Source organism: Beta vulgaris, chromosome 6 (assembly GCF_026745355.1).
Source record: "Beta vulgaris subsp. vulgaris cultivar EL10 chromosome 6, EL10.2, whole genome shotgun sequence".
NCBI classification, from domain to species: Eukaryota; Viridiplantae; Streptophyta; class Magnoliopsida; order Caryophyllales; family Amaranthaceae; genus Beta; species Beta vulgaris.
This window is the reverse complement of record NC_079207.1, coordinates 27,511,016-27,524,449: the sequence shown is the minus strand read 5'-3', so window position 1 is coordinate 27,524,449 and position 13,434 is coordinate 27,511,016. Positions and strand designations below refer to the sequence as shown.

Sequence of the window (13,434 nt, the reverse complement as noted above, 5' to 3'; positions counted from 1 at the left end):
TCCAAATAAGGAATAAAGTAAAAGAGGGAAGATATTTTGGAAACGCACTTAGGAAAGAGGGAAGATCTTTAGGAAACGATGGAGTACTATTTAAGAGAAAAAATATTTTCATCAATCATGACAATATTAAGACTTATCAAACCTCTCCTTTTTTATGATATGCGACCTCAAATAGTCTAAAAACTCAAACCTTGATTTTTTAATTAGTTTCAGTAATTAAGTTATTCATTAAGAAAATAACAAGATATGATATATATATGAGAATGCATATACTTACATGAGAAATGAGAATGAATTTTACGCGCTATGACTCTAATGAATAAGTGATATAACTCTAATGAAAAAGTGATGTATTAACTCCAAAAAAAGAATATTAGATTTTTTTGGGGGTTCAAAATATTTTAGGGGGATATAACTCTAATGAACAAGTGCTGTAACTCTAATTCAATCGTGTGGTTGAGATTCATTCTCATTTCTCATGTAAGGAGCATTCTCATCTGATCGTGCCCCTGTATATATATATATATATATATATATATATATATATATATATATATATAATATATATATATTATATAATATAATATATATATATATATATATATATATATTTATATTTATATATATATTTATATATATATATATTTATATTTATATGTATGAAAAAGAAAAACATAAATAGTTATTTATACAACAAATATTCTAGGAATAAAATAGTTAGTCAATTTCATAATACCTCTGCAATGTCATTGACAAATTGTCATCATGGTATGCTATAGGTTCAAAATTATATGTTTGTATTTTTAATCTTTATACTCCCTCCGTCCCATAATATAAGTCCCCTTTCCTTATAAGGTGTCCCAATTTATAAGTCCTATTGCTAAGTAAAGCCATAAATTATCCCCATTCTATCCTCATGGAAACAAATAAATTTCCAGAATGCCCCTCAAATTTGAGGAATCCAATACATCAGATTTAATGAGAAATGGGATCTTTGACCCATTCTCTCCCTTTTTAATGCGTTTATACTGGCATAGGGTGCATCATTCACACGCATTTCTTTCTCTCTCCTCTACTTTCCTCTTTCCTTCTTTTTCTCTCTGCAATTTTGGGTTTTCTTCTCTGCATTTTAGGGTTCAAAGTCTCCTGTTCACATGTAACCCTAGAATATATTGCATCAATTTCTTCAGATGCGTGAGTTTCTTCAGCTTTTGTTTGAAATCTGCAACTTTTTTCTGTTTTTAATGTTTTCATATATGAATCCCATCTTCAATTAAAGAGATCTTTGAATTTTTTTTCGTTCCTAAATTTCTTATTTAAACGCAACAATGTGTTTGATTTGTCATGAATCTACTTTTAATTTCATAATTCTCCTTTTCTCCTTCATATTTTCTCTGTTTTCATATCATGAGTCATGGATTTTCGCATAAATCTGGTGATGATCCATCAAACGGTACTTATTCATGCTCTGAATATCCTTACTGTGAATTGGGGCCAAATTGTAAAGGAATTCACTGTTACAGTGGTAGATCTGATGAATCAAAGACAGTTGAGTTTTTGGTTAAGTATGGTACTCTGTGTTTGTAATGAGGAAGTGAGAAAAAAGAAACTGAAATGCCCTATATTTATACTGTATCCATGGCGCCAAGAGCTTTAATTTGGCAACATCCTTAAGTTAATTGATGAGATTTACTTACAGCCGTTAGATTTGGCTTAAGAAATGTTGAATCTGTGTAATGGTAATTCTTGTGATTTTGTTGGGTGAGAGAAATTAATAAAGTGATTTCATTGGCCAAAGTTGTTATGGATGGATTTGTCATTATATACTGCAGTAGAAGCAAAAACCTTTGAGCTTCCAATATGATTAAAAGTTGCACGCCTAATCCAATACATCAGCTTCTTTTTTTTTTTTTTTTTTAAACAAAAATTATGTGCTTCCCAATACAAGTGAATCATGGTACATTTATCCAATGAAGATTCCATTTGCCTTAATACCCGCGTAAAAACGGAATCAGGACTTATATTATGGGACGGAGGGAGTATAACTCAATTTTTAAAAAGATGATTTTGAAAGGCATAATTGGTATTGTTACATATAATATGCTAACTTTATCGTTAAATTTATATGTATTTAAAATAAATAATAAATAATACGTTATTGTTCATTTAAATAAATATATTTAGATGACTTGTAAAATTATATTGTATATGAGACTTATTTCGAAGCATATTTCAAACACTCTGGATGGTAAAAAAAAAATATAATATTGTGAATTATGTAGCGAAAGCTATATTTAATTTATATAGTTGAATAATTTAAGTTGTTTATTCAAAATCAGAGTGTAATCTTCACTTATTAAAAACACCTTATATGTATTTATATCTATGTTAAACACTATTTTTTTAAAATAAAAATTAAAAAGAATGACATGTCATCCTTACGTTGACCTCTCCATAATATTCTAAGGTTGTTTTTGTAAAATTATACTCTAATTTTTTCATCATATCGCTATAGATTTTAATTTTTGTTGTAACAACAAAGTATTCTTAATAATTTTTGTTGGAATACTAAATTGTTTTGGTTCAGTTGAGTAAGGTTGGTGTTTGGATCCTCTAGAGTTTTGAAAGAACTCTACAGTATAGAGTTTGAGCAATATCAATCATTGAATATAAAAAATCAATAGCTAATATATTATCTAAAACCCTCTATTTTGTCTCATCAAAATCCACCCCTTTATTTTCCCCCTTTCACCAATACACGTTCTTGATTTAAAATGTATGGTTCATGTACAATTGTACCTTGTAGAATTTTATTATACTCTAGAGGATCCAGACTCGTAAGACTGAGGTTTTGAAAGATAATATGTTTAATCTTGTAAGTTGAACCTATGATAAAATGCTACAGTCACATACAATACACAATAGCTATAGCTATTATTATATTTATTTAAACGAAAGACTAAATAATGCCTTACCATTCATCTAGTTAAATATATTTTTATGAGTTGTAAAACTATATTGTAAATGGGTCTTATTTTGAAGTATATTTCAAGCACTATCAAATGGTGAAAAATTATAATATTTTGAGTTATGTAACAAAAATTATATTCAATTTATAATATAATAATTTAGGTTGTTTATTCAAAACAAAAAAACTCTAATTTCTCGTTATCCAAAACTCCTTTATGTATTTAGATATATGTAGGACTCTATTTTTTAAAATATTTAAACTAAAAATTAATGAAATGACAATCCTACATGGCGCTCTCTATTTCATAAGTTGTAGAACTATATTGTAAATGGATCTTATTTCGGAGCATATTTCGAGCACTATCCATGGAACAAAAATTATAATATTTCGAATTATGTAGCAAAAGTTACATACAATTTACATAATATAATAATTTAGGTTGTTCATGCAAAATCAAACTCTAATTTTAGCTTATCTAGAACTCCTTATGTGTATTTAAATATATGTTGAACTCTATTTTTGTAAGAGATTAAAATAAAATTTGATGACATGACAATCCTACGTGACGCGCTTTATGACCTCAAAATCTTAAGGAGCTCTCTATGTCACGAAAAGTTTCTAGAGATAGTCCACTTTTCCTAAGCTAGAATATACATGTTGATAAGCATCTAGTTTCCTTAAACTAATCCTATATCAGCCAAGAAACCAACATAATTTGAAAATCTCATGCATGCTAATCTTGATGCTGAGATTAGTTATAAGCCGTAGTAGCTAAAAATTATTTTGATATGTAATGACAAGCTTTAAATATTTAATTAGTAGAAATTAATTTTAACAAGTAAAAGTTCCTGTAAAAAAAAAAGTCAAAGTTTGTTTTAAATAATAATAAAAAAAATCAATCTTTGCATATGACGATGCTCATGCTAATCAAGACAAGTCACTTTGATTAGTGATAATTAGTTATTGGACCCAATAGTGTTATAATAGTTTAAGATGGCTAATCTAATTGAGTTTGTCTTGTAAGAGACTGCCTACTTTTAAATTAAAAATTAAGTAATGGTAAGCTCAATATTAAAAAGAGAATTAGCTCAATAGTGACTAACTTAATTTATTTTGGTAATTAATTTAATCCATTTAGTAACTATGTCTACTTTTATATTAAAACTAGGCCGTCTCTTTTAATAATTTTTGTATCTAATTAGCTTCCATGGAACAATTTGCATTGGTTATGACTTGTCTTTTTTGTTTAATTAGGGACTGTTTAATTGTAATTTGTTTCTTATGTACATATATAATTCCTTTGGTCATATAGTGGCCATTTTGTTCATAAGTTATCATATTACTCCATTTTCTGATGCCTCACATTATTTTTGTCTGCTATATTTAAGTAAACCAAGTCAACAAATGTCCTTATATTGTCATATAATCTTATGATTTAAGAATAATTGATTCTAATAATATAACCTTTCATCGATTAATTTTTAATAAGTCAACCTTCTAATTCTTTTTGAATAATACAACCTTTTGGGGGTATTTTTCGTTTATGGGTTTTGACGTGTTAATTATCAGTTTGTTTGGCAAGCCACATTTCCCAGTTCGTTTATTTTTCCCTTCCCTTGCCTATATGCTCCTACTTCTATGGTAAAGAGTTAATATTTTAGACATTTTAAGTCATTTTTACTCAGTAAAAGTAGATAGTATAAAGGTTGCATTATTCGGGAATAATTAAAAGGTTGATTTATTAATAATTAATCAGTGAAATGTTTTTTTATCAAAATCAATTATTTCTATGATTTATGCCTTAAGTATGTTTATATTTACATAAATCTAGGGAGCGTTCATTGCATAATTTTTTGGCTTTCTAAAGTCGCATTTTAATTTTAGTTATAGTGTGAAACACAATTGCATGCTAATAAAGCCCAAAATTTCATTTGAGTATTCTCCCAGCTGTCTTCTTGTATCTTCAGCAACATTTTACAATATAATTTTTCATCAGGTACCCCTGTGGTTTTTCAAAATTCATGGGGTACCCCTCCTTTTTTTTAATGAACCAAGTACCCTTACTTTGGGGTAAAATATACGAAATGCCCTCTAACCCTAATTAACTAATTAAACCCTATCCTCTAACCATACCCTACCTCCATAACTTCAAATCCTAACCCCACCACCACCACACTTTGACCACCCAACCGCCACCACCACCACCTCCCCCCCTCCTTCCCTCACCCCCTACAACAGCCCTCCCCCGTCGATTTCCCCAACCCACCCCCACCACCACCCCCAATAGCAGCCCGCCTCCCCTGTCAATTTTCTCAAAATCCCACCACCTCACCTCCTCTCACACTCCCGTCGCACCAGACCGCCAATACTGCGCTGCTCATCAACATCACGACACTAGATCATCCACCACCTTACCTCCTCTCACCCTCCCTAATCGATTTTCGAAATCCACGAGGGAGGAGAAAGAGATTAAGAACAACAACAAAAGGGAAAGGGAATTCGACGGGACTGGGAGTGGGGAGGGGGGAATTCGACGGAGGTGGGGGCGGGGAGGGTGAATTCGACGGGGGTGGTGGGGGGGGGTGGGAGGCTGCATGGGTGAGGGAGGGGTGGGGGAAGGTGGTGGTTGGGTGGTTAAGGTTGGGGTTAGGTGTTAGGGTGTTAGGATTAGAGCTTAAGGGTTGGGGTTAGAGAGTTAATTAGGATTATAGGATTAATTAGGGTTAATGACTAACGAAAACTTAACACCGTTAGGCATTAAGGGCATTTCGTGAATTTTATTGAAATAGTAAGGGGGGTACCCTATGAATTTTGAAAAACCACAGGGGTACTAGAGGTGATCATGGGCCGGGCCGCGGCCTAAAAAATTTGCCCGTTGGTCGGGCCGGGCCAAAAAATAGACTAAAAAGTCATTTTTGGCTTGCCCAAAGCCCGCCAAAAGCAAAAAAAAAAAAAAAAAACGGGCGGGCCGGGCCGGGCCGGGCTGGGCCAAAATGATCACCTCTGAGGGGTACCCTATGAATTTTGAAAAACCACAGGGGTACCTGGTGAAAAAACCGTTTACAATATCATCAAGTTGTAGTTTTCCAGAAAGACATGGTCTTCTATATACAATAGCAATTCAATTTAATCATAACAAATCCGCTTGTCTATTATTTCAAATTGAAATAATTTTATATTAAGATTATAGTATTGAAATTAAGATTTGTAAAGTCTTTGTTAATTGGTTTAGACTTGTTAGCTAGGCTTTTTTTTTTTTTTTTTTTTTTTTTTTTTTTTTTTTTTTTTTTTGAAAAAGAAACGAGGGGATCATATTATTAGATCTTTCAAAGCAAGAGAGATAATATCGATCAAGACATCATACACCCAAAGACGTTTGCCAGCCTTGAGAGTTTGGGGGGTTTTTTTAAAAGAAATTTTCAGTAGGTGAAATGATGGGTATTGGCGTAAAAGTTTGTTACAAATAAGAGCTTAAATTGGTGCGTGATACTTTAAATAAGAGTTAAGGGTTTGAGACATCATAAAGTCTTTTGATTATTTTTAATAATACTTGATATTTGCAGCTTAGTATAATTTAAGTCAAGAGAAAAATTATAGAATTCATAAAATAATAAGTCAATATCATAATCACCCCTGAAAATAAACGATTAATGACTCTGATACTCCACTTATGTGGAGTACTAAATACTTCCTCCGTCGCATAATATAAGTACTGATTCTGTTTTTACACGGGAATTAAGATAAACTAGAATATTTTTTATTTAAATAAAAAGATTCATTTTTATTGGGAAACACTTACATTGTTTTTTTCTTTTTAACAAAAAATAAAAACTTAGTATTGATGTTGCATAGTTTAATGTGTAGAGGAGTTCAATGGGTTATGAGATTCTATTTTATCATTAATAATGGTGCATTGGAAGCTGAAATTATGATGACTTTTTGGGAGTTACATTATTTTCATGAGGGTATTTTGGGTATAATTATTGATTAAAAATAGAAACAAGAGTTATATGTTGGGACACTTTAAAAGAAAAGGGGATTTATATTATGGAACGGAGGGAGTAACAAAACCTGCAGAGTTCTAATAAAACCAAAAGCCTGATCCAAGTTCCAAACTAATAATATAAGATGACATTGTAGCTAATTATGATTTCAAATTATCTTTGTAATGATATTATAAAAGAAACCAGATTAAAGACACTAATAATTTTATTTCTTCAAATCATTCTTAATCGAGATTAACGTATCTTAATTAGCATTTTCATTATGAGAGAATAATACATGGATGCATTAATAACATCGAAAGTATATATGCTTCAGATTAAAGGAACAAGAAGAACAAGTACAAAGGTAATATATTCAACACAGTAACATATTTGATAATATCTAAAGAAATCAATACTAATATGTTGTTTTGTGGATTCAAACTTTGGAATTAGAAGAGATGATCGTATATAATTGTTTTTTTCTTCCTAAGAGTGTATCAAAGGCAATGAAGGTGTCAATCACGAGAAGTTCACGTGCAACTCTGACTAGCTTGTTCTATTGGGAAAAACACTGCAATTTTAATAGTGTTTACTGTAAAAAAAACCAGTGTGAGACAGTTCAACCTGACTTAGAAAATCTTTATATATTGCTACAAATCAGGGTTGATTTTAAGTCATTGGTATTTTTTTTTTTTTTTTTTTTTTGTTAAGGTAAGAAAAATAAATTTTAGGACATCCACCTCGCGAGAGAAACACCTAAAAATGTGTTGACAAGGATTTTATGGAGCACAAAAGTAGTACAATGATCAAATTTGAAAAAGAGTGAACTAAATGACTGACGTTTACTATCCAATCAACAGACTTATTTGCTTTTCGATATATGCGCTGAATTGAATGCGCAAAACCTAAAGTGAAGTAAAGGGATTTATTATCTTATATGATGAGTTGAATTTGCCAAGGAGCTAGCCAAAAATTTTCTTAACCACATTAATATTGATTATTAATAGATTATCACCTTGATGTGGACATGCTAACACATTGATTACTAGCAGATTATCACCTTTGTTATGGATATGCTAAACGCCCCGTTGTAAAGCTAGAAGAAGGCCCTTTTGAAGAGTCGAAGCCTCAACAACAAAAACTCGGGCAAATCTTGAATTATAAGCTTCTGCAGTTACGAGGTGCCCTTGATTGTTACGAATCATGATTCCAGCAGCTGCATAGTTGTGGGAAACCGAGCCGTCAAAATTGAGCGTGAAAAAGGATGGAGGTGGCGGAATTTAGGCAACGGGGATGATGGACGGATTGCGAGGAGGTGTGGAGTTTTGCATGTGTAAAGTGAAGGGAGTACCTGCGAATTGACACGAATCAAGCATAGTACATAATTTCCATTTTTGAAAAAGAAATTTAGTGTTGTGAAGGACTCTATGAATATTAAATGAATCAGTATTAAAGATAATATCATTCATATTTTTCCAAATGAACCAGATTAAGAAAACGAAGTTAATCATAAGAGATTTACACGCTTTGAAGGACTGGAACGTATTAAGAATCGATGTTTGTTTGGCGTTACACACAATCAAATGAGACATTAAACAATAAAAATATGTGTTTCAAAACTCGAACCCATGACCTCTCATTTGATATGCTAATGCACTAACCAACTACACTACAATGCTCATGTTGGTCTTTGTAAGGGAAAAAATCATTTAAAGATAAAAATTGCTATTTTTGAAGATTTCAAATGCACATCGGTAAATAACTGAGGCGTATGGTCCAAGACAAGAACTAGTACTATTCTATAGTACAAAAATTAAAAGAAATACTGTTAAACTTTAAGACCATATAGTACTTCCTTAGTTTTTTTTTTTTTACCTCCAACATTTTCCTTATTGAAAGTTTTACATTAAGTGTAACGTTTCTTTATTTGATAATCTATGATTTCTCTATATCAACAATATATAATGAAATGGATGGAGTACATCAAAACGCTATGTTATTTCATGTTTAATATTTCTACGTTGAGCTCAGAAAGCTTTACCTTTTAGCTAGTACTAGCAATTTTATTCTATTTGAACAGTCCTTACTGGTATCAAGTTAAAGTCCCAACTTCCAACGCTTAGGGTATCTTATACTCCACCTGCAACCCTTTCCAAGGTAATGCATGCTTAGTTCTTTTGGTTTTTAGCACATAGATTTTGTGATACTGTCAAGTGAACCATACATGTGTTACTTCTTTCCATTTTGAATTAAAAAGTTAATTTCTTTTTACAGAAATCAAATACTTTATATAGAAACAAAACTCGGTGTTTAAAACATAAATGAAACATAAATACAATTAAACTATATATGATCAACATATTAATTTTGTGGCTGGTCCATTATTTCATTATTTTGTTCGAAAAAGTATTTTAGAAGTATTATGAACTATTTTATGATACATGAATTAAGGTGGTGAGTGAAGCAACAAAGAAATGGCCTGAGCTCGATCATTAAATTGACAGCCTACATTAGATAGGAGAGGGTCGGCCAAATATATTTAAAAAAAATAGGATATAATCGAAGTTTGCATTGCTTTTCCTTGTAAGATGGAAGCAGCACAAGATTAGACAATTGTGGCATATATTTTACTTTTTCGACTAATGGAGTAATAATCATCTCATAATATTGCTTTAGATTTTCTATAGAAGTAATGAGAAGCTAGGATAGTGGTCCCCACTCCAAACCAAATTGACAAAACTATCCTTCTCTCATTCTCCTCTTTCCGTTTCTTAAAGATCTTCCCTCTTTCCATTTAAGTGCGTTTCCAAAATATCTTCCCTCTTTTACTTTATTCCTTATTTGAAATTTTTTTCTCCCTTTTACCCTCTCATGTCCCTATCATATGGTCCACCATTACATTATTAATTTAATTTGACTCCCCTTTTCTCCTACTTTAACCCCTTTTTATTTGTTTATTTATACCTCACACAACTTGATTCTCATTGATATATGTAGTAATAGTAACAAGGAAGATCTTTAGGAAACGGATATAGTATTATGTAAAATCATTGTTTAATAAACCTAAATCTTATGCTATGTCATACTTAAAATAGTCTGGTAATTAACTGACTTTGCTGTTTTAAACAATGTTCATATCTCCTGACACACAGGAAATTCCTCATAAAATTCCCAGCTATTAGTACTTTAGTTATATTAACTATGAGCTAGTTAAAATGTTAATGCGTAATTGTAATCATCTTAATATATGATAACTAATATTCATTGATTAGATTTCGATCTATATCACTATTCACATGTTCCAGCTAACTGGTGTAACAGAAGTATTCTCAAGCTTGGGTTAAAAAATTTATCTGATGGACTACTTGGAACTTTCAAGCCAAATTATTTTGTAGAGTGATTATAATATAATGTAGCTTCTCTATTAATTAGAAATAAGAACGTATAATATGTTACCATTTTGATTCCATTTTGGAGTTTCTGAGAGTAATCGAGATTCCTCTGGTAACATGGTATATCTCACAATTATATGAGATACCCTTTTGCTAGATACTAATAGTTAATGATAATAGGTGATTAATTTTAGTGTTATTGTGTGGAAAAGATTCTCATGCTAATACTGATCGATGGTAATGAAGAAAATATAGTACCATAAACATTGACGTGGGACTTCTATTTTTTACAAATTCACAAACCTAGCTATCATTTTACTGTCCATTGGATATGCTTTAGTTCAATGAAACTAATATTATTGATAACGCATACCAATTTACTTAGCTTTGATAACAATATTCGAAATTGAATCCGATTTACATCACTGTTTTTGTGCTTCATTTAAGAGTTGCAGTCTACATTGTTACCCTTGTGGCATTCTTCAAACATAAGATCAGGAATCAAATCTGGTTTACATGTATGTCTCAACTAATTAAACAATTTCCATCCAATGATCCAACTTTGAGTTCAAACATCACAAAAACTGAAAAATTCAGCACAAAACTCATTCTCACAACTCACTTAAACTGATTTCAATAAGATTGCACACCCAAAATTATCTTCACATATTTTCTTGCAATTACATCAAGTACTCTCATTTAGCACAGGATTGTACTTGTTTTTGGTAGCACATCAAATTAAAGTCCCTTGCAAATTAGCAACCACAAGTTGTACAAAAATCAAAAAACTTTGCAAATTGCCAGGCCAGTTGGTAATAATTTAACATGAAGTGATCTTCATTCAAGCTATTCCGATGTACAAGAAGCCCAAAAGGCAGTATCAAATGGAAAAAGAGAGCAAAATTGGTGTCAAAACTTTCTCAGTACATTTATCTTAAGTAATCTGTTACTCATTAACTACTAAGTATATACAATATGAATATATAAATTAAAAATCTCCTAAAAAGATGGGAAAAAAAGGAAGAATTTTTCTTAATCTTCCTAAAAAGAAAAAAAAAAAAAAAAAGGTATGAAATAATTCTATTCATGCCAACAAAGAAGCATAACCACACATCTCCTGATAATATAAAGCCTTGCTCTTTGCTCTCTCACCATGCCACTAAGTCCGCGGTTGAGGAACTTCCTCTTGCTGCCTCCCATGGTTGGACTATTAAGCTTCATTTTTCTTATTTTTGGAGGGTAAAAGTTGTTGAAATAAGATAGTTTTTTTTATTTATTTTTGAGAGTAGGATTAATAAGGTTTATAAGATATAAATGAATGAAAATGTAGAGATTAATGAGATTGGAAGAATTGTTTGTGGGATTTTATAGGAAGGAAGGAATAAGGATAGTGGTCCAAGCATGCTGTAGTAGCCTTGACTAAAAGACTCGAAGGATGGGGCATGAAAGGGCGTGCATTGCCCTCATAACAACCAGACAAGCACCATTGGGTCCCATTAAACTGCCCACCTTACTTTGTTTTTCTAATATGAACGATTACTACAACTATTACCAAATAGTCGTCGTGTATAGTATGTAGGAGCGAGTATAATAGTATTAGTATAGTGCTCCTCAATTATGTTATTTGACTATTATAGTTACAGGAGTTTATGCCGTTGTGGTGCGCTTTGAGACGTAACTCTAAATTAAAATTTCAATGTATCACTTTGCCAAACTAAACTCGACTGTGTAATGAGCCAAATTGGCCCGGCCATGAAAAAAGTTTCGGTGGATGGAGTTTGCCATGTATGTTATTCAAGTCTATGGGTAAATTATTGCTAGTAATTCGTTATGTATCAACTTTCCATCTCCTAGCAATATTTTATCGATGTCGTTTTCATTTATTATCAATATAAAATTTATTTGAAACCCACAAGGCCACAACCTGGGTACACAAAGGGATCCATCTATCATTCTTCTATACTTTTATTACTACTTCTTTTATCAAGATTGAAGATAATGTTACGAATTATAAATGAGTTTCAAGAGTTACGCTACAACATTTTAAACGCATATTTATTATTAATAAATGGACTTGATTTCTGCTAAATTATTAACATTATTTATCTTTCCAAATCAAACAACATCAATTACCTTAAACTGCTAAATTATCATACAAAAATACCTTGAGAAACCATCCGGACAACAATTAATAGTCTTTTGTTCAAAACTCATGTGTAGTTTCAAGGTCTAACTAGAGACTACAATAAAACTTGAGAAAGTGAAAGCATTATATATACAAAGGTACACTTATAACTATTGTGAACATGTGTAGCCACATATGGTCACAGTAGCATTCTTTGAACTTTCTAAACTAAGTTTTAACTATTTACAAAACAATCATTCAATTTTCAAACGTTTTATTACGGTTTGCAATTTTATTTGGTTATACTTCTTTTGGTTTCATTTTCTATTATCAGATCTAAGTTAGACTTCATAATAAACGTCCATTTATTCTCTATTGGAGATTTTTTGTGAGCATATATTTGTCCATCACTAGTAGTTTAGAATCTGTATTTTTGCTTTTCTACTACAAATTGGTTCATTAATTAAGATCAATCCTATTTGGCATTAGATGTCGGTTCTTCATCTACAAAAATGTCATACTTCCTCCGTTCCGTTTTAAATGAAACGTTTGCTTTTTCACGCAACCCAACGCACTTCTTTAGTCATTAATATCTTTAGTTGTGTAAACGTAAAAAATATAAAAAAGTTATAATTTGATAGTATCATCGAGACGAATCTAACAAGATCCCACTTGACTATGTTTTTCTTTATATAATAGCGATAAATTGGAGTTAAAATTGATTAGTGAATAGTGTCATTTCATCCAATGTTTCATTTAAAACAGAACGGAGGAAGTATCTCATTTATGAAAAATGTATTTTACCTTTTCAAAAGGGGAATTTTGTTTTAGTTTGATATGTATTTTTTAGATACTTCCAATCATATTATAGACTTCGCACAATTTTCAATAAATGAAATCATTTTAGATTCTAAAAAATATAAAGATCATGACACACGAAGATTGAACGTGTAAAATCGA

The 13,434-nt window shown here is 31.1% G+C and overlaps 1 protein-coding gene across 1 annotated transcript; it reads right to left on the bottom strand.

Annotated features, from left to right (window-relative positions):
- Positions 1 to 11,158: 11,158 nt before the first annotated feature.
- On the bottom strand, positions 11,159 to 11,698 carry LOC104908402 (hypothetical protein). Its single transcript, XM_010697523.4, has one exon. The coding sequence runs from the start codon at positions 11,568 to 11,570 to the stop codon at positions 11,430 to 11,432; it is 141 nt and encodes a 46-aa protein (XP_010695825.1). The 5' UTR covers positions 11,571 to 11,698; the 3' UTR covers positions 11,159 to 11,429.
- Between the last annotated feature and the right edge of the window lie 1,736 nt (positions 11,699 to 13,434).